The sequence below is a fragment of the Talpa occidentalis genome, unplaced genomic scaffold, assembly GCF_014898055.3.
Source record: "Talpa occidentalis isolate TD23 unplaced genomic scaffold, MPIMG_talOcc4v2.1 talOcc4.12, whole genome shotgun sequence".
NCBI lineage: Eukaryota > Metazoa > Chordata > Mammalia > Eulipotyphla > Talpidae > Talpa > Talpa occidentalis.
In genome coordinates this window covers 89,420,989-89,442,641 of record NW_023601212.1, presented here as the reverse complement: position 1 = coordinate 89,442,641, position 21,653 = coordinate 89,420,989, and the positions used below count along the sequence as shown (strand labels likewise).

The following is a 21,653-nucleotide window of genomic DNA, read 5'->3' as shown; positions in this document are numbered from 1 at the left end:
AGGTGGGTGGGACCAGGGGCTGAGCAGGGCGCTCAGGGGGCGCTCCTTTCCTCTCCCACCGCCCTGTTCTCCCACAACTCATTTTGTTTTGTAATTTGCCTGTTGCCTCCTGGGCCTTGGGTGGGCTGAGAAGGGGGTCCCTCAGCACCCCCTACCCCAGGGGATACAGACTCTTTCCTGGTTTCTCAAACTGGTGCAAGGTCCCCAGCAGAAATTGGCCTCCTGGCACACCTCCTGGGAGCAGCCTTGGTACCAAAACACCAAGCGGAATCAGCCATCATCGCCACAAACGGATATGCTGGGAGGAGCAGGCAAAGGGGGGAGCACATTTCACATGAGACCCCAAAGGGCAGATTCCCTTTGTGGACATGTTTCACTTCATCTTACCTTGGTGCTAACTTTTTTCTTGCAGCTAGTTGTGGTGGATCCTGGGGGGTATTATGATCAGATCCTTTGAGGGCCCCTCACCAACTGGCAGCTTATAGGCTGCTATGAAATCGCCCAAGGCGATGTCCTGTCCAGGGGTGGTTCATGGCCAACAACTGGCTGATACGGGTGTGCAAAGGCTCAGCCTCTAGTCACAATTCACACAACTCTGACGGGTCAGAGGAGCGCCCCAGTGGTTAGCTCCCAACTCCCCTTCCCCAACTCCTCGGAGAACCCACCTTTGAGCTGTCAGTATTTAAAAATCTGGAGATGTCACGAATCGGGATTCTTATCTTGGAAAAATGGGAAACTTTGGCAACTTTGGATGCATATCTGGGGCCAGGACACACCTCTTCCCTCATAGGGTTACTGTGGCAAGCGGCATTAAGGCTGATGACTGGCTTGAGAACCCTCGAGGGGTGTGTGGCATGCACCCACAGCCTCCCGGGAGGACGGAGAAGTCCCACTGCCTGTGTCCATCAGGGCTGGCAGAGGAGTTGGAGAAGCCCATCCGATGGGGTCCAGGTTGCCAGGTTGCAGGGCGAGCTGGCTCGGTCAGCCTGGGGGGTGCAGTCTGGAAGGAAGTGGGGACCAGTTGGGACCCAGCAGGCTTGGGTGGGCGCAGATGGCCAGGGCACCCAGCCTGGACCAGCCTGAGCCGTGCCCCCTCCCTGCCCCCCACAGCCTGCATGATGAACGTCCACAAGCGCTGCGTGATGAACGTCCCCAGCCTGTGCGGCACGGACCACACGGAGCGCCGCGGCCGCATCTACATCCAGGCGCACATCGAGCGGGAAATCCTCATTGTGGTCGGTAGGTGGCGCTGGCACTCCCGCCCGGGCCCACCCGCGGGTTACGGGGAAGAGGCGGGAGGTGGGCGGCCCAGGGGCGGGGCGGGGCGGGGCGGGGCGGGGCATGGCCCTGCCTGCTGCAAGCTCTGGGCTGCAGTCCTGGGCCTGCAGACTCCCTTAGAAGCCATTCTCGCCCAGCCCCATCTGGCTGGAGCTCAGAGCTGGGGCACCGGAACTTCTGACTTCTTCTGCACGGTTCCCTACCTCTTTCCCACTATTTTGCTCAGTATCTTTGGAGTGTGCAGTCTGTTTCCACCAAAGGACTGCAGGGAAGGAATGCTTGGTCTTCCCCAGGTTTTTCCAGTGGGAAAAATGGAGTATTGATGATAAACGCTAAATGTGGGGAATTTGGTCTTGGGGAGGAGGAAGGATGTGGCTGGGAAGCTGGAGGAGTCGCTGGGGGCTTCCCGTGTCTCTGAAACATTTCTTTCTTAAACCTCACGGTGCTGTGCTGGTCTCTGTTATGTTACTCTGTGCTCTTGGCACTTCTGAAATATTCCGTAATAACGGGAGGGACAGTCTTGCTGGGGAGGGGCAGTGGGACGAGGAGGTCAGGAAGGAGAAGCGTCTGTGCACCTGCAAGACACCCTTGGCTCTGAATTGCCAAGTTCCTGCAAAATGGAAATCAGCTGGAGCACGCTCCGATGTCAGGCTTCTGGAAAACCGACACTGAACTGGATGGCACAGTGACAAATTTGGAAGTTCTCTTCCAAAGACATGTGATACTAATTACTATGGATTTTATAACTGATTGATATAAGCAAAGTTCTATGACAGGTAGCTTAGGAAGTCATGGAAGCGATTGATTTTGCAAAATGTGGGATGTTCTTGAGGCCCAGAATGGTTCAGCAGCTCTGATGGGTTCAGCTCTGTGCTGGGAGGGACTTTACTAAACCATAAAAAAGTCAAAAAATATCCCTGTAAAATAGAATCCCTATTTTTAACTGAGCTTCATGATACCCAGTGAACTCTGAGGAAATGCTGAATTGCTTTTTCCATGGAAAGGAAGGCAAGCTCTGGACTTTGTCTCTGTGGGATGCTTGGGAGCTCCAGGGAAGTCAGCAGTGACAGGTTCTAGAAAACACATTTCCTGCCTTTGCTAGAGGGGCAAAAGTGAGACCTTGCTGCCCTCTAGCGCCAATCTCTGGGAACTGACCAATATCTGGCTGAAATTTGTTACTACGGCAGCCAAGACCTCTTGGAACTCAAAACCTTATAAATTGTCCCCTTCAGTCCTCACAACAACCTTGTGAAATAGCTACTAACCTTGTCTTATGAGTGAATATACCGAGGCTCAGAGGAGTTAGGCTTCCAAGAGCTCGCACCATGAGTGATAATAAAACAGTCAACATTTACTTTTTCATCTGTCAATTTTGGTGAAAAACATGTACAAACATTATTTTATTTGAATTTTTTTAAGCAGCTCTATTGAGTTAAGTAGGGCTATCATTCTGCCCCTCAGGAAATGGGCCTGGACAGTCTTACATGCCGTCACCCAGGTCTTTGGATGGTACGAGTTTCCTCCTCACCCCCTCCAACTCATTCATTTCCTTGTGATTTAGTTAAGTTTTACCTCTTGTGGGCGTTTCTTGGGGAATCAGTGTTGTATGTGGTACAATACGATGTCCCTTTATTTCAAGGTCAGAGTCTGTTCCCATCACAGGTTCTGTTACATCTTGACCTCAGACTGATGACCTCAGGCAGCCCCAGAGCATCCTGTGAAAGGGGTGGGAGGGGTGGGTGGATGAATATGGTCCTAGGGCAGAGGTCACAGAGCACCACAAACAGGGTGGCTTAAAACAATGGCTATTCATTCCCTCAAAGTCTGAAAGTCAAGTGTTGGCAGGCTTGCTTCCTTCTGGAGAGTTCTGATAGAGTGTGACCCCGGGTCTCCTCACTCTCGGTGGTTCCCAGCAAGCGCTGGTGTCCTGGCTTGTTCATGCTGGTCTCTGCCTTTCCAGTCTTAGGGTCTCTGTGTCCTCATTACCTCTTCTTATAAGGACACCAGTCATTGGATTCAGGCCCCCCGATCTAGCTTGACCTCATCTTAACTTGATTACATCTGCAAACACCATCTGTCCAAACAAGGTCACATTCACAGGTAGGACTTGATTCTGGGGGGATGATTCAACCCATAACAAGGAGAGGGGGTGGAATCCAGCTTCTTTAAAGCTAGGGGCAGGCTACCTGCATGCTCATTAAATGGTTCGCAGCGTTTTGATAGACCTTGGTGCTTTCCTGTTGCTCTGAGAGTGAGCCTTCTGGAGGGGGTGCCGCCGTTGCTCCCATCACAGAGGGCGCTGAGATCTTGCCTCACCTGCTGCTGCGAGAGGCTGAGCCATGTGCTTGGGTCTCCCGTGCTGAGCAGGGGAGCAGTTGGAGCTTGGGAGGTCACCACACCCTTCCATGGCCCCTGCACCAGGCGGGCACAGTTAGCACTTGGCCCTGGCTTGTTGATTGATTGATGATGGCAGAACCTGATGCTTTGATTGCAGTTCTCCAAAAATAGAGCTGAGATGGAGATTTTTGTTCAAGTGATTTATTGGGGCTGATCACTGGCGGAGAGTAGTGAGGATAGAACAGGGAACAGCTCCGCGAGAGTGTGGTCTTTGCTGAAGAAGACCTTCGGCCTGATTCCGTGGAAGATTCTGGAACATGCCTCTCAGCCCAGAGTCAGTCCCTCCTTGGGCATGAGGGCTGGTCTGTCGGGGTTAGTCATCATTATGTGTGCTCTGTGAGAGTGGCCTGAGCTGACTGAGACTCGGCTGGGGCTGGGAGGGTGGCTGGGTGGCTTTGGTGTGGCTGAGGGTGATTACCTGTCAGCATCATCACCTGATGTGTGGGCAGCTGTGAGCCATAAGAGCCCACACGCACAGCAGCTGGGCTGGGTGGCTGGCCAGGCTGGAGAGGAACTGGTCAGAGTCCTGGACTCCTAGGAATCCCTCTGTTCTCACAATCATCCTTCTGCTTTCACTGCTGGGACTCCACCTTGGTGTCCGCCAGACGGACCAGAGAGGAGAGGACTAAAGGTAGAAGGGAGGACCCCTTGCCAGGCCAGAGTTGGTCGGTGGTGTTTGTTGAATCATTTCTCTTCATCCAGCTGGAGAGGCAGGTGCACCATTCGTGGGGATGCTCTGTGGTGTGCTCTGAATGTCGTGTGCTCCCCGGATGCCCCACCAGCTCCAGAGGCCGCCATGCTGCAGGTGCTCCCGAAAGGTCAAGAGTCTTCTGAAATCCAGACTTTATATCTGCCATCAAGGTTCTGGAAGGTCCAGATCCAAATGGAAATGGGATCAGTTTTCCTCCTTTTAAAGACTCACCAGTGGGTCTCATTGTCCTTAGGACAGACTAAATCTAACATGGTGGTCTTGTTGTCTATCCAGGCTGCCACCCACCAAGGGCATCTGCCTCAAGAGTCTTCTCCTCTTCCAGGAGTTAACTCTTCCCCTTCCTGCAGCTCATCTCATTTCCACCACCAGGGACATGTCTCCTGACCGTCTCCTATGGTAGAGGCTCTTGCTTCCCTGGACTTGAGCTTGTGTTGGTGTGCTTTTGTGTTGGGGTTGATTAGTGTCTGCTTTTCCCATTGCTCTGACTCACCCCATGTTCGCCAGCATCTAGTGGGATGGGCATCTCTGAATATTTGTGGAGTCAGTGAGTGTATGCATGAGTAAGAATATCACAAGAAATCCCGATAGATACCACAGATGATTCCCAAGTTAGTGCCTTCTGGAGCCAGGAGCTGAAGTTCAGCCACATCCCACTTATTCTTATAGGAAGGAGACCACACAGACCATCTGAAAGACCAGGTCCAAGGTCAATAGCAGAGACATTGGCGCTTCCTCAATAATGCAGAAAGGACACAGAGTAGAAACTTGCAGAATTGCAGGAAACCACACAGACGTCATGACACCCAGTGATATTACGGGAACAGGCAAGGCAGTGGCCGAAGCCAGGCCGGCAGTGTTAAATGCTTTTGTCCTCATACATATAGCCCCTCTCAGTTTAGTATTTCCCTGTCGACATAGTAACCAACCCCCATTACTTACACTCCCCATGACATTACAGCCCCCTGAGACTCCAACACCATATCCATATTTATTTCCATTATTGTATCTCATGAAAGCTGAGAATCATCCTAAAAATCACAGAAGGAGCAATTGTGTTGCTGTTTCTCCAGCCTCCTTGGTAAGCAGTGGCTCCCCATCGCTCTGTGCCGTGGGGGATCTACAGCGTCTCCACGGAGACTCTGATTCTCCAAATTTTGTAGTATCTAAATCCTTCCCAAGATCAAAGGAAGAAAAATGCCCAAGAGAGATAGATTCTAAACAGGCTATCAGGGAAGTTGAAGATTGTATCTACTTCCTAAATTCTAGTTTCCACAGGAGGCTTGGAAAGCACTTGGGAGAACGGAGCCTGTGGAAGGCTTATCGGATGCCTCTTGTTACTTAGGGTAACTGTTTCAAGGTTGTGAAGGTGTTTGTCCTCTCGGGGACCGTGACAAGGGGGAGTACAAGAACACCTCTGAGCTGGCTCACCTGGCCGTTGCACTGTCTTCCTTCTAGAACCAATACGGCAGAACCAATGTGGCCGGGGGTGCACTGTACTGAGGCGGGAGGAAGGGTAATTTGGAATGATTAGGTATTTCCTGTGTGAGAAAGGTGGTGATGGGCTTGGTAAGCAGAGATGTTCGTTCATTCATTCGTTCGTTCTTTCATTCAAGAAGGCCTGAGAACCAGGCTGGATCCAATGACGAGTGAGGTCCCCTGCTCTCTCAGGGGACTCACAGCCTGGCTGGGGAGCTAGACATGGCAGTTCTGCTGCTGTGGGGGAGGGAGTGGAACAGAGCCGTGGGAGTGTCTAAAGCTTCCTGAGGGGAGTCAGGGCTGAGGTGAGTCTGTGAGGTAGAGTTACCTGAAGGATGTGCTCTGTGTCAGGGTAAATGAGAGAAGTGACAGTAGCTCTGTTTATCAAGCACATATTTCATGTCAGGTGCTTTATGTGGGTCAATTCATTAATTTTCACAGCACTCCTCTGTCACAGGTATTATTATTATCCCCATTTTACAGGCAGGAAACTGAGGCGCAGAGCCACATAGTAAGTGGTAGGTGTGGGGTGTGAGCCCTGGCAGTGTGTCTCACTGGAAGTGACAGTGCAGGGGGGTGACAGTGGCCGAGTGTGGCTTCCCTTGTCCACATGCTGGCTGCAGGCTCCTCTTGGATCCATTCCCTTGCTCTCCCAGTCACTCACTTATTCGTTCATTCAACAACGTTTATTGTCAGCTGTTTGCTTGTGAAGCATATTCTGGACCCTTGGATACAGCAGGGGACAAGACATGTCTCTTTGCTTGGTCGAATGTCATGAGCCAGGGTCTTTCCAATCCCCAAGCAAAGTAATGAAGAAAAATCCAGATGGATTAATATCTTAAAACGTTACCCAGCGATGCATCCATTTCAGGGCTATAAAGCTAGGCCACTAGTGCCCACCAGGGGGCAGGCTGTGCCTTCAAAATCATTCCTTCCCGAAGAGTCCCTTTTAAGAGAGGCGGGGAATTGCAGAATACAGTGAAACCACAGCATCATCACTGCCCAGGATGGACACATAGCAGCTGGACTATCCACCCGTTCAACAGCCGGGTCACTGAGTCCCAGGGAAAGGAAGTAACTCCTGAGGCCACAGCACTTGGGACAGGGCTAGAGCCCAGTTCCTGTGGGCTTCTCTCTCCCTTACGCGTTACTGGTTAGAGTTTCTCCCCGTGGTTATTATGAAAAATTTCCAACATGCAGCCAACTTAAAAGAATTCACAGCGAGCACTTATTTACCCACCACCAGGATCCTGCCACTAATATTTACTACTCTTGGCTCTTCATGTATCCACCTCGCTCCCCATCCATTCATCCATCCATCCATCCATCCATCCATCCTATTTTTAATATACTTCAAAGTAAATTGAAGACATCAGTTCAGTTCCCGCTAAACACTTCAGCGTGCAGATCAACTAGAACTCAAAACTTACTTACAGGATTTTTTTTTTTTTTTTTTTTACTTTGGAGGTAAAACTTACATCCAGTGAGATGCACAGGTCTTACGTATATGACGACTGGGCTGACAGGTGATACACTCTGTGGGCCCAACAACTTAGTCGTCTTTTTTGATGTCAGATATGCCGCATGGAGCCAGTGAAAGCTGTGAACACCCCCCTCGTAGAGACGCCTGTTTGCAGGCAGACCTGCCCCACGCCCACGACTCCCAGGGCATCCCCACTACCTAAGCGTGACTGCATCACAGGGAATTTTTGTTTTTGTTTTAGAGACTGTAATGCAGTGTAATAGGTGTCTTGAAACACTTCATTGTGTACTCATTGGGGAGCAAATTCCCGATAAACAAACTTGGCAAGGCACCCACGTTGTTTTGCTTCTCTCCAGTGTTTGTGGAACGAAGAAGCTGATTAAATCCTATCTCCGTCTCTGGAGCTGCAGCCACATTTCTCAGTGTGCCATGGACAGTTGTCTGCATTCCCCCCACCCCCCCATGGAAGGCATGGCCTGGCAACCCTTGACCCTCTTCCTTTGAAACCCTTTAGACTTGGGAGGAGGCTGTTCTGGCCCGCGCAGGAGGTGGAGCTGACTTTAGGAGGTGGAGTGAGTGGAAGGCTTCTACTGGCTGCTCTCTCTCTTTTCCCCTGAATATTTAAGTCTTATGAGGATTATCAAGCCCAGACAACTATCTGAGACCCCCAAGTCTCAGAATATTTAGGGCACACAACTCTTGTTCTTAATGCATCAAAGGGGCCGCTGTCAGGGCCTGCAGAGCTGTGACTTGGTACGTCCGCTGGGACAGTGTCCAGCAGTTGCTACTAAAATATATAGTCCACGTGGGCACACTGGCTCCCAGGCTCCCTGTGGGAATCTGTCCTGTTGAAGTAAAATGCGGGCATGCAAGGAAATCAAGTTCGGAGCAAGAGTGTTTATGATACTTTGTTTGCAGTAGCAGAGAATTGAAATCAGCCTGATTAGGGAATAACCACTGTTGGGGAAATTGTGAAGTTGCTGAAAACAGTGAATTCAAGAGGGCAGTGGGCTTCTTGGGCTTCTTGGTCATGTTCTGTATTTCTACTTTGGCAACTGGCTGCACGTGTGCATTCATTTTGTGCTGTACAATTGTAGTTTATACTCTTCATGAATAGTCCGCTTTATACTTTGATTATGTTAAAAGTTTTAATAATGAAAATTTAAAAAAGCAAAAATTTAATGAAACACCTGTGGGGTAGAGCTATGGCAATTGACCTGGGTTAGGGATGAGTTGGTAAATTATGACCCATGGGCCAAATTGGGGTTGCTATCTGTTTTGGGAAATAAAGTTTTATTGGCACGTAGCTACACCCATTCATTTACATGTTGTCTATGACTGCTTTTATGATACAATGGTTGAGTCCATTGAGTAATTGTGGCAAAACCTGTATGGTCTGTAAAACCTAAGATAAACTCTTTGTTCCTTACTGAAGACATTTACCAGTCCCTGACCCAGAGGAACACATTTGAGGTGTGTGTGTGTGTGTGTGTGTGTGTGTGTGTGTGTGTGTGTTTGTGTGTGTGTACTTGCCAATATGACAGGCAGTTTACATTATATTACATCATTTTATTCTCATAGTAACAGATGCTTTAGAAAGGGCACATAACTTACAGAATAGTTTTTGTGTTGTGAGTGATAAAACCAAGATTCAGAACACTAGACTCATCAATTCTTTTTTTAAAAAAGATTTATTTATTTATGCATACAAGAGCTGGGGTGCATACAAGAGCTGGGGTACAGGCCAGAGATGCGGGTGGTGAGAGGATTCACCAGAGACAGAGTGGGGAACAGAACAGGCAGATTGACCGAAGTACACTGCTGAGGGGAGCAGCGGGAGAGACAGGAGAAGTCTGCTTCACTGTGTGGGTTGCTCCCTGGAGGGCCGGGGATTGAACTCAATGCTGCAGAGGCTGCGGATTTCTTCATAGTGCGGTGTTTAACCCCCTTGCGCCACCAGGGAGGCCCCGGCTCATCAATTCTTAAACTCTTTCTAACTCTGGCATCCACAACACGTTTTAGAGTATCAATTTTCACAGTGTGTGGCCATATTTTTTTCAAACCAAGGTAACTAAATTTTTCCCATATTTTTGGTTTCAACAAATAGTAATTTTCTTAAGAAAATCAAAAGGCATACTAATCTTCAGGTCTGTTATTATCTAGATGGTTCCATTTTCCTCTGTGAGGCCCTTCTAAAAAGTACAGTTCTTAAATTTGAATTTCAAGAGAACTTTCATTTTTAACTTCACAAAATTCTTTGATCTAAGCTTTGTAAAATATTTAGAAAAAATCTTGCTTTATGAGGGCTTTGGGCATTTTCGTATGATGATGTGAAAGTGAGGTAGAAGTGACTTGTTTATATGCACCATACTCACAATTTAGTCTTGCTCCATAGAATTAAGAGACAAAGAAGGGACTCACCAAAATGCAATAATAAAATAATTATAGTAATAACAATAAATATAAGAAAATGCTACTCACCAAAATGTACTAAGAATAATATTTTTCCCTAGGAAATTTGCTGTATTATTAAATAAGAGTATTACATTGCACAAAATTGTATTTAGTATGATCTCATTTCGAAGAAATGAGCAGCCTCTCCAGACACTCGCGATGTGTGAAGTTGTGTTTGTATATTTTTATAAGGGTGGGAAGAAAGGTGTGGAAAGGCAGGCACAGGCTGCAAACTCTGAAACTGCAGAAGGATGGGAAAGTGGGAACAGAGGGCGGGCGGGGGTCACCTCTGAATATGCCTCAGGAGTGGTTCCCCTGGTGGCAATCAGCATATCACTTTTTAAAAAAAGGTTTGTTTATTTATGCATACAAGAGCTGGGGTACAGGCCAGAGGTGCAGGGGGTGAGAGGATTCACCAGAGACAGAGTGTGGAGCAGAACAGGCAGACTGACTGAAATACACTGCTGGGAGCCGTGGGGAGTCAGGAGAGGTCTGCTGCACCATGTGGGTAGCTCCCTGGCTGGGGATCGAACTTGTGCTGCAGAGGCTGCAGACAGCTTCAAAGTGCTGTGTCTTAACCCCTTGCACCACCAGGGAGGCCCTCACTGTTGATTAATAGAAAACAGAAGAATCTTTAAATAGGAATAGGAAAAGTTAATAGGAAAAGTTCATTTAAATCCTGGTCTCTGTGGCAATAGCAGTGAGCAGTGAGTGGCAGATGCGCGTGACAGGGTGTTTGTGGCTTTGGGGACTTCAGCTGAGTGGGTCTCAGCTTGGACTCCTGGTGTTTGCCCTCCAATGCCAAGTATCACCCTGACTGGTGTCCTGTTTTGGGTTCTTGCCTGGCAGCCCATGCTCACTTCTGAATCCCCCCTGACTCCCCATTCTGTCTCCAGGTAGATACTCCAGTGCTTTCCACTCGTGTTCCATGCGGTGTGGCCTCAGATGTTCAGGGCTGGTGGAGCTGGGTGGATGCTCACACTTGAGAAATTCTAGGTCTCTGCTGCTCCCAGTGTGGCCTGTGGACCAGCACATCAGCATCGCCTGAGCACTGGCTCGGAATGCAGTCTCAGGTTCCACCCAGACCTGCTGAATCAGAACCTGCATTTCTACATAACCCCCAGGTGATTTGTACACAGGTTGTAATCCCGCAGCCCTCACTGCCTCCACCCTGCATGGCCAGAGGGTGCGTCTCCCCCACTAGAGGGCAGGCGTCACTGTGAGCCGCTCCTGCAGGGGCAGCCACAGGTGGGCCTGTGGCTGCTGTGTGCTGGCTGCTGTGTGCCCTGCAGCCCCACCTGGGCCGTCTGCAGCATCCTGGAGCTCTGGTGTCAGAATCCCCTTTCGTGGAGGGCAGCCTGAACCTACTTGCCTGCCATGGGGTAGCCCTGGCCCCAGGCTTTAGCCATTTGTGGCGAAGGACCCAGAATCTCTTCTCCGCTTTGCCTGTCTCCTGCCTCCCTGGGCGGAGCCGGCCTTGCTTCCCACTCACTTGATCGTTCTAGTCTGACTTTTCTTCACCTTGCTGCCAGCCCAGGCTCCCAGTAGGCCGACAGTGTGCGGTCACGGGGGTGGGGCCAGGGCTTTGGAGTCAGGCGGGTGTAACCCTTGTCCTCCCCACTTCTTCAGCACATGTTCATGGGGTGCCTCCTGCGCATGTGCCAGGCACTGATCACTCCTGCACAAGCCCCAGCACCTGGTCTCCTGGCCCCCGCCTTCTGCCTAATGATGGCAGATAAACAGTAAGGTGGCAAATACTTTCAGGTAGTGACAAAGGCTAAAATCAGCATGGGAGCTCAGAATGGGCCGCATAAGCCAGGCCGGCCAGATTAACAGCAAACGCGTGTGGTTTTCCTAGCAGAACCAGGTGATGTCCTACCCTTAGCACCTGCCTCATATGGAGTTCCCTGACATGCCCACTGGGTGGGCCTTGCACCCTCAGCTTGTTCTGACCATCAAGCCCCATTCCCTCCAGGCAGGGAGGGTGGCTGGCATTAAACAGTCCCAGCCCTGGGCCTGTCACTGAGGGTCAGAGAGGAGGCCCCTGCCTATTTGCCTGCACTGCTCACTGCTGGGTGGGCGTCTGCTCAAACACTTTCATAGCCTCCCACCAAGTCTTCCCATGGTGTCCTGCAGGACGAGTCTGACAGTCTGACGGATGGGCTGGGTGTAAGTCCTGCCTCCTCTATGCACTGACCCGGGGGAGGGGCCAGGTGCTTGGCTTCTTTAAGGCTCGGTGCTCCTTGTAAAGTGGGGTAAATTAAAGGGCTGCCTTTATACAATGCACTGCCAGGCAGGGCTCTGTGGGGAATCACCAGGGTCCCTCCCCAGTCAGAGAGGGTGGGAGGAAAACATGGCAGGAGCCTCCCTGTGGCCACCCTGTGGTTTCCATCTCGAGGGGCCTGCAAGGCAGGTTAAGCAGGCTCAGTACTGGCCAGTGGGCTCCCGGCTGAAGGACCATCTCCTTTCGGACCATCTCCTTCACGGGGGACCCATGCAGGGGAGTTAGTGCAGCCTGGAGCGTGGGCACTTCCTGAAGCAGGTGTGTGGGTTGTGGGCTCTGGGGGGGGCCTCTCCAGACCCAGATTTGCCACATGTCAGAACACGAGAAAGAAAATAAAATGCTTGACAAATACACTTTAAACTAATTTCACTTATACTATGGATACCCCAAGTGCAGAGAGGGGCTGGTGACTGGCGCCGTGTCCAGGGCCCCAAACCCGGCTCTGCTCTTCAGGGGCAGCTTCTCAAACCTGAGTGCACGGGCGTCACCCATGAGCGAAGGCTCTGCAACTGTGGTAAGAAAGTCTCCCGTCACTCTTAGTGTTGGAATCCATTATTATGGCTCCAGTGATTCTCACAGTTCCTCCAAGTTATATGTTTACAGCTCCACTCTTGTTTGTTCCGCTGTCGGTGGTAGCTCTTGACTTTCTGTTTTGTAAGAGGAAGCAGGCATGGTGCTACGCATGTTTACTTGCATTATGTTATTTAATCCCTGTGAGAGAGAGACGAATGTAGTCCCTCTTCTGTTGGAGAGTCCCCCTTCTGTCAGGGAGGAAACTGAAACTCATAGAGGTTAAGTGACTTGGCTAAGGTCACAAGGCTGCACTAAGTGCCAGAGTGAGGGTTTGAATCCAGCTCTGTCTTACTCTGGAGATCTTAACACCCACTTTATACTGAGAGACATTATACTCATCTAAGGGATACTGGGGGAACCTGTGGCTTTGAGACAATAAAATGGCTCTCATTTGCCAAGGAGGGGTGGGTGGAGGGGGTGTGTGTGTGTGTGTGTGTGTGTGTGTGTGTGTGTGTGTGTATCGTGTGTGTGTGTGTGTGTGTGTGTGTATCAAAGCAGGCACTATTCTGAGGGGAAAGATTCTTTTCCGTGGAAACTCGGACCAAGCTGCTGACAGCTCATTTATGTGATGCTGGTGCAGTTTGACATTCATAGTACAAGACTTGCATGCAATTAGCCGGAATGGCTCTAACACAGGCTCTGGAAAACATTTGGAATTTTCCTGGCTTTGTGCGTGATGTAACCCAGGCTTTATTTCGCGGTCATCCATCCTGGCAGAGTGTGATTTACATCTGTCTGCATCACCGTGGTGTGACTGAGGTCTTGTTTTCCTGGAGGGCAGAGACGGCTGCGTGGACTTGCTCTGCGAATCCCGCAGGAGCTGTGCACATGCGCAGAGCTTCTCTCCAGATTGATTTCAGGTGTGAGCGGGAGGGAGGCCAGTTAAGTATGCAGCACAAATGAAGGCCCCGCCTGGGTCTGGGTCAGGGCCCAGAGCTCTGGGGGCTTCTGTCCCCTCCTCAACCCTTGACTGGAGACCCTGACAGATCCTTTTAATGACCGTCTTTCCTACCCACCAAAGGGCTCCTAATGAGGCCAGAAGCTGACGGCTCCTGCAACCCCACCAAACACCTGGTGACGGGAAGCTGGAGAGACAGGAGCTTTCCTGGCTGTCAGAGGCCACTGAGTTATCATCAGCTGCCTGCTGGGCTGAGAAGTGCTGGGGAAGGGAGGGAAATGGTGGGTAACCGAGGGCTATTGTCTGCTCTTCCTTGCCCTATGGCGCTGAGCTGCGGGAGGCAGCAGGGCTGGCTGGGTTTGGGCTCCCACGCCAGTTTCTGTGGTCTTTGCTGGGTGCCTGCCTCAGCCTAGAGAAAGGGTCTCCCCAGGACTGGGAGCAAGAGCTGAGAGCCCACCCCCCACTCCCTCTAGTTGAGGATCAATGAGCCTTTGATTTAATTTCTTCTTCCAATCTAATCCACTGTTTTTCCCTGTAGCTTGAGAAATTCCAATCCAAGGAAAGAACTGAGGAAAGAAAAGTGAACCAAACTGCAGGAAATTGTGGAGTGGCCCCCGGGGCATACTCACAAGGGCCTGCAGATGCCAAGGCTACTTTACAGCGTCTCACTCCGGATTTCTGTTTTGCAGGGGCGTGTATGGGGCGGTTCTCTTGACAAAATCATTAAAGCCTGTCTCTCTCTCACGATATAAAATGCACAAAAGCAAGGACCTTCTAGATGCCAGGCACATTTTTTTACAACTGTATCAGTGTTTTGTTGCCATTTATAGGTGGGGAAACTGAGGCTGAGGGAGGTCAGCTGACTTCCCCATGGCTGTTTGGCTGGAAAGCAGCAGAATCGAAGCTTGATCCCAGGTCTATTTGAATCTAAAGGCCTTAGCCAGTGTGGCAAATTGAGGATTTAGGAATTTAAGTGGTGATTTCAATGGAGAGATGAGCTACTTTTCTCAGGCTTGAGGGGGATGCGGCTTCCTTCCTGCCACCAGGTGGTCCTGGGCAACATTCCCCAGTGTCCTCACCATGCTTCCTGGCATCAGATGACCTGGGCTAATCACTCTCTTTGCCTGTCACTAGCTCAGGAGCCAGCTCTGGGGACTGAGGATGATGGGAACAGATGTGGGGCTGCAAATCCGTCTCTCCTCGGCAGAGCTACTGCCCACCACCTCTCCAGGAGAGGGATGTTAGCTGGAGCTTGGGGTCTGAAAGTTTATGTGAAAGGCCTATTTCCACGGTATTGTTACTGGTATGTTTTGAATCCGAGGCCTGTGGGTGTTCGCACATGATGGATGGGTACCTGGGACCCCAAAGTTTTGGGATGTTAGTATGTGATGGTGTCACAGGGCAGGGAGTGGGGCAGCCCAAACCCCGCAAACCTGCTTGCTCTAAATGGGTTCTGCCATCCGCTGCATCAACACAAAACATATGAGACTTTAATGAAAAAAAACTTTAATACAATTAGAAAACAATACAAAAAAGATAAAAAATATAGTTTCTATAAATCAAGCACCCGTCCCCTCATGGGTAAAAGTCCATCCAAACAAAATTGGCCCGGAGCAAGGCCCCAAAGCCTGCCACAAGTCTAAAGCATCTTCCAGTGGGGACCCACAGAAAAGCATCAGAAATAAGCAGACAAGTCTGGAGGGAAAAGAACAAAACCAAAATCAAGATAAAAACCACCATGGTCACCTCCCCACGGGTCTCTCACCCACGTCTGTGTCACCCAGTCCATGACCAAAAGGCAAGTGCAGTTTCTTCACGTGTTTCTCAGTTCCATGCGCCTCCTCCAGGTCTCCTTCTGGCTCCTTCCTGCTTCCTTCCTTCCTCAGTCTCCTCTGCAGCTTCTTCTCTCTCTGCTCAGCTCCACCCTCCTTTTGGGTGGGGCAGGGAACCTGGAACCCCCCCCTTTCCTGGGGACCACCCTGTTACAATGGAAGGTACCCAGGGACCCCCAAAGTTTTGTGCCCTAAAAGGATCCAGACATCTGTGTGCACAAAGGCAAAGCAGACTCTTAGTGAAAGATTTTTGAATAGAGAAGGGAGAGAAGAGAGAATATTTCCAATAATAGTTTCCCAGTAATTCCCCAAATTATCCATCCCCCAGTGGGACCCTTCAGGATCAGCCTGCAGCAGGGCTGCTGAGGCCGGGAAGCTTGCCACAAGTCTAAGGCACCTCTGCTAGGGAACCACAAGAGAGAGTAAAGAGGTCCCGGAGAGGTAGGGCAGGAGAGAATCAGAATTCGAAATGTTACAAATAACCCACCATGAAGATTTATTTATTTATGCATGTAAAAGCTGGGGTGCAGACCAGAGGTGCGAGAGTGAGAGGATTCACCAGAGAGAGAGTGGGGAACAGAACAGGCAGACTGACTGAAATACACTGTGGAGGGGAGCAGCGGGCGAGACAGGAGAGGTCTGCTGCGCCATGTGGGTAGCTCCCTGGCTGGGGATCGAACTCGTGCTGCAGCATCTGCCGATAGCTTAACAGTGCTGAGACTTAACCCCTTGTGCCACCAGGAAGCCCCCCTGCTGCCACTGTTTCTGCCAAGGACCAGGAGAGCAGCCTTCCCGTGCATCTCACCCACGTGTCTCTACAACCTCTCTCCACACATCTTCCCACGTGTGCCCTGGTGCACGTCAGGCCACAGAGCAGGGGCACTCTTGATCCCACCCACCTTCTGTGTCCTTAGACCCCTCAGCTCCACGCCCCCCTCCAGTAGCTCTCCTGCTCAGTAAATCCACATGGCACACTGGGACTTGTCCTCCAAGGTGGGTGCGTGTAAGTGGGGATGACGGTGCCTGTTCCCTGAGCTCGGATGCCTTGCCCCCTCTTATGGAGATGCCTCTTTATTGGGGACAAGACCAGACCTCATGCACAACCCTGCATGCGGTGTCTTTCCCCAGGTGGTGTAGCAGTAGAATGGGGGTGATGGTTGTAGCGGTGTCTGTGGTCAGTGCTCAACAGAGGTTGGTTGGATACAAAGGAGACACGTGGGGAGACAAGAGACAAAACAAAAAGACAGAACCTTGCTGGCAAGTGTTACATGGTCATGTCTGAGGGTCTGCAGCCCCAGCCCTTCCACAGCAGGGACACCGGGGAAGGCTGAAGGACTCTGGTGCTCCTTTGCTTTTGTTACAGGGCAGGGAGAGGGGCAGCCCAGACCCCGCAAACCTGCCTACTCTAAATGGGTTCTGCCATCCGCTGCATCAACACAAAACATATGAGACTTTAATGGCAGGAACTTTAATACAATTAGGAAACAATACAGGAAAGACAAAGAATCTAGTTTCTAAATCAAGCACCCAAAGTTACCCGTCCCCTCGTGGGTAAGAGTCCACCCAGGCAGGATTGGCCCAGAGCAAGGCCCCAACGCCTGCCACAAGTCTAAAGCATCGTCCAGTGGGGACCCACAGAAAAGGATCAGAAACAGCCAGACAAGTCTGGAGGGAAAAGAGCAAAATCAAAATCAAATAAAAACAGCCATTGTCACCTCCCCACGGGTCTCACCCACATCTGTGTCACCCAGTCCAAGACCAAAAGGCAAGTGCAGTTTCTTCATGTGTCTCTGGGCCCCATGCACCTCCTTCAGGTCTCTTTCTGCCTCTCCATCCTGCTTCCTCCTTCCTCAGTCTCCTCTGCAGCTTCTTCTCTCCCTGCTCAGCTCCACCCTCCCTTGGGTGGGGCAGGAAACCTGGAACCTCCCCCTTTCCTGGGGACCACCCTGTTACACTTTCAGCGAATCTCACGACAATCCTATGCCATGCCTACAGCTTGCCTGATGTTACAGAAGAGGAAAAGGGGAGAGGTGGACTTGCTTGACCCGAGTCAGACAGCTGGGGAGCTTGGGGCTTGAACTAAAATACAGATGTGACTGATTCTAACCCCAGGCTTCTAATGCACAGCATTCCTGGGGAACACGAAGGCTCTCCCCTTAGACTTCATTCATCCATTCCCACATTCATTCTTTCCATTGTTCTTAGAGCCTTTCCCACATGGGTGGCCTCTGGCAGACTCCCTGAGGGCCCCCAGAGGGCTGTGACCCTTTACACACGAGCATTTCACAACCCACTGAGGGAGGGAGAGCCGTCTCAAGAAGGGGCGTGGCTGAGGTGGTAACCCAGCTTGAAGGGACGCGCCCTAGAAGTTCCCGCTGGAGAGACAGGGGTTCCTGTCCGCACGGCCGGAGAGAATTCACAAAGTTCAGAACAGCGTGTTCTTATTCACTGTGGTCCTTCTGGATGGGGGAGAACTAACATTTGTCGAAAGCCCGCCCCTTGCTAGGCCTTGGGAGGGGCCTTGTTCGCTTTATACTTTGAACCAATGAATAGAGGCTTTCCGGACCCCAGCCCTCTGAGGTCCACTCTTCACACCCAGCCGGGAGCTCCTAAAATGTGAACCAGGTCCTGGCACTCCCCTGCGTCAGCTGCTCCTACGACTTCTCGGGGCTTCCGGTTGAAATCCAGCCCCCTCCCCTCTGTTCTGAGAGCCCAGGGGTCTGGTTCCCCCTGCCGGCCCCTGTCTCCAATGTCTTGCCGTGACAACCTCATCTCTGCATCCCAAAGGCCAGTCCTTCCTTCCGTGTTGCCCCTCTCATCCCTCCCCCTGGACTGGGGTTCTGTGGGCTCTGCGTGAGCCTGCTTCTGGCTACTGGACGTGTCCATTTGAATGTGACCTGCTCAGGAAGGCCACGCCTGAGCCTGATCTCAGAAGCCTGTCCCGGTCACTCTATCCCGTGACCCTGGCTGATACTTTCTTTGTATTTATCGCATGTGTCTGTCAGTATGTTGTATATTTGCTTTCACCTATTTCCCTCGAGGACAAGATGCTGCCTGACTTTTCATTTCACTGTATGCCTGTGCCTGGTACATAGGCAGGTGCATGGCAACTGTGTGCTGGAGGTGGGGTTACACAGGTAGAAAGGGGGTTAAGTAGGTGGGTGATGGCCTTGGGCAAGAAGGGACTCTAGGTTGTGCTGTGTTGAGACTGTGGGGCACGGCTGAAAGACTGGTCAGTGCCCAGTCCTGGAAGACCTCGCTCATGCATTTTAAGACTTTTGGATCTTACTCAGAAGTTGGTGAGCCATTGGGGGTGGTAATTATAACCTGATCTAGATCCCACTGGTGACAGCCATAAAGAAGGATCTCAGAAGGGTGGATGACATGATGTGCCCTTGAGTTAAGGCAGTGACAGCAGAAAGGGAAAGATGAGAATCAACTGAGGTGGAGAATGTGGGAGAGGAAGGGACAGTCACCAGAGATTTGCTGCTCAGGAAGATGTGTGGCTCGTGGGTTGCTAAGACACCGGGCTCCGAAGTCCAGGACGTTTCCTTGGTGGGAAAACAGTGATCCTGGATTTGTGCAGATGGGTGTCTGTGTCCAGTGGGTGGATGGATTTGTACATCCAAAGTTGCAACTCTAGAAATAGTTTTGTCCAGAACAGGTGATCTAGAAGGGCCTCCCTGTGGGCGTGTGCGCTTGTGTGAGCCCACCCAGCCTGCTGTCTCCGTGTCTGCTGCGAGTGGTTTCGTTTCCATCAGCAAACAGTGGTCACGATTTATAAAACGTTCACATGAGAACACTGGGGCTGCATTCTACATCATCCTAGTGCGCAGAGGCTGTTCCTCAGGGCCTTTAATTTTCTAGCTTTCGTTATTGGGAGAGTAAAATGTATCGCTTGCATTCCAAAATTGATTTTTATTTCCCGAAAGAAGCCCATAAAGATAAATAACTTCCCGGGAGGGGAAAAAAAGAAAAGAATTCTTTATTCTGGGCAATTTGTTAAAAGAGGAAAGAAACTGAAGCCTGGAGGGGCAAGGCAATCGAAACATTTAGATTGTATCTTTTTCCCTCCTATCGCTTTTTCTCTCCCTCTTTTTGCTTGGGTTTTGACTTTTTTTTTTTTTTACTAATTAATTTTTTTTTTTACATCATGTTCATTTTTAAACAATATTTGCTTCCCCCACCCCCTCAGGTGTAGTCCCCATAGAGTTTCCTTCCCCAGTGCACCCGTGCACCATCACCTCAGTCCCCTGTGAGCCTCCCTCCCTCCCTCTGATCCCTCTCCCGCCTCCTCCCCTGCAGGATGTCTCTGATTTATAACTCTGTTTTTGCTTTGTTGTGTTTTGCACTGTTACTATTTTTTTACACTGATGTCTTATTTGCACTGTCACCAGAGTGGCACCTCCAAGGGGGTTTGCACCTCTGGTGTCCAGCCCTCGACTGCACTGCTATCAAGAGGAGGTGAATTGTCACTATATCTTTTGTGATGGCACCAGTAAGCTTTTGCTGCTTGACAAACTACTCCAGATGCAAAGAGCTTAAAACAACATTCTTTTAATTTGGAGGGTCGGCTGGGAAGTGCCGCTCTGGCTGGCCTGTCTGGGCCTCAGTGCTGTAGGGTGGGCCTGCTGGTGCAGCCAGCGGTCGTCTCACCATCAGCAGGAGTGATGACCAGCTGTGGGTTTCCCGATGGCAGCAGGCTCGCCCCAGCTCTCACGGGTGGCTGTGGCTGGAGGCGTCGCAAGGGCAGTTCCAATCAAGCCTCAAGTTCCTTTCAGTCACATTGGCTGATGTCCCCATAGCAAGTCACATGGCCAAGTCCACGTTCAGAGAAGGGAGAAACAGACTTTTATTCTTTCTTTGGTGTTTCACTTTCTTATCCATGAAGAGGCCAGAAAGATGCCAGCATTTACTGAGAATCAGAGAGGCGAGGGGACATGTAAGCCGCCCAATGTGGATGGGCTCACCTGGGCTACCTGTCCTTCATTTCCCCGACTACACTGACAGCCAGGAAGACAGCTCCCCACTGGACAATCAATCCCTCACTTAGACCTGTAAGGATGCTCCACGTTTACCAGTTAGGACACTCTCCAGCTGTCCTGCTTGTCCTCTGCTCCTTTGCCCCCACCTCACCCCTTCTCAGAGCCTCAGGGAGCTGAGCCTGTGGGGTGCATCACCTTGGCCTCTGATTCTCTAGCTTCTGCTTGCATTCATGCCTTAAGAAGCACAGGCGAAGGATTGTATGAGAAGAGAGGGTGTCTCTCTCCCAGCACCCCTGCTCTGGGCAATGTTTTGGCAGTAATACTCCACTGCTCCAAATATCACCAGGTCCTAGTAGCGCTATTTCCTCCCTCCCCCTAGGAGTGGCCCCCTGAGTCACTGTGGCTGGTCTCTGGGCACCTCATATCCACTCCCCAGTGTCTTGAATACTGTGCTCACATTGTGAATAGTTCCTACAATAAAGTCTTTTGTATCATCCAAATTGGATTCTGTTTCCTGCTTGACTTACTTAGATATATTTCATTTGTTATATTTTCTTTAAAAACATTGTTTTAATTGAGTTAACTTAGTTTTCTGTGTATGATCCAGAGTGCATAGGCTCACACCTGTTCCGCCGACAGTCTGAGGGCATATCATGCTAAGGGGGCCGATGAAAAGGAGAGTGAGACCTCCAAAAATTCTATCATGGCAGGAAGAATGTTTGAGCTCTTAGGCACTGGCGAGTGTGCATTTCCACACAGGCTGTGTTCAGGGAATTCTGGGGACTCAGAGAAGGACATAGAAGAATATTTGTGGCATCATTGTTTGTGGGGGCCAAAAGCTAATCACATCCTGAATGCCTGTTGATGGAAGAATGAAGGGCTGAATAGTTTGTGTTGTGTCCATGTGGTGATATAATAGACAGTTTCAAAAGAACGAGCTGGCTCCAAACTGACAGCTACAGTGAAATAGGCAAGATGTATTGTTAGGCTGGAAAACATGGCGATGTGTGCAGTGAGTTTCATTTTTGTAGACTAATGCTCCCAGTCCATTTGTGTTCGGGTGGTCATCTCAGCAAGGGGGAGGGTGTGGAAGGGTAAACACGAGGTTGCCAGGCAGAGGGGGAGGGGGAGAAAATGGGGTGGGAAAGAAAATGGGGGGAGAGTGTGTGGGTGGCGAAAGAACTGAAGCAAAATGGGAATGTCCACCTGGGTGGAGTTTGCAGTTCTCTTTCTGACTTTTTGAGTTATGATCATTGATTGGAAGGTGAATGTTTTCCCCCT

The 21,653-nt window shown here is 50.5% G+C and overlaps 1 protein-coding gene across 3 annotated transcripts in view; it reads left to right on the top strand.

Moving 5' to 3' along the window:
- Positions 1-21,653, top strand: part of PRKCB (protein kinase C beta) — a 283,543-nt gene that overhangs the window by 151,994 nt on the left and 109,896 nt on the right. For all 3 annotated transcript variants that reach the window (XM_054693796.1, XM_054693795.1, XM_037507406.2), the window contains one exon: positions 1,111-1,239. In XM_054693796.1, the coding sequence (XP_054549771.1) occupies positions 1,111-1,239 (129 nt within the window). The remainder of the gene's footprint in view (positions 1-1,110; positions 1,240-21,653) is intronic.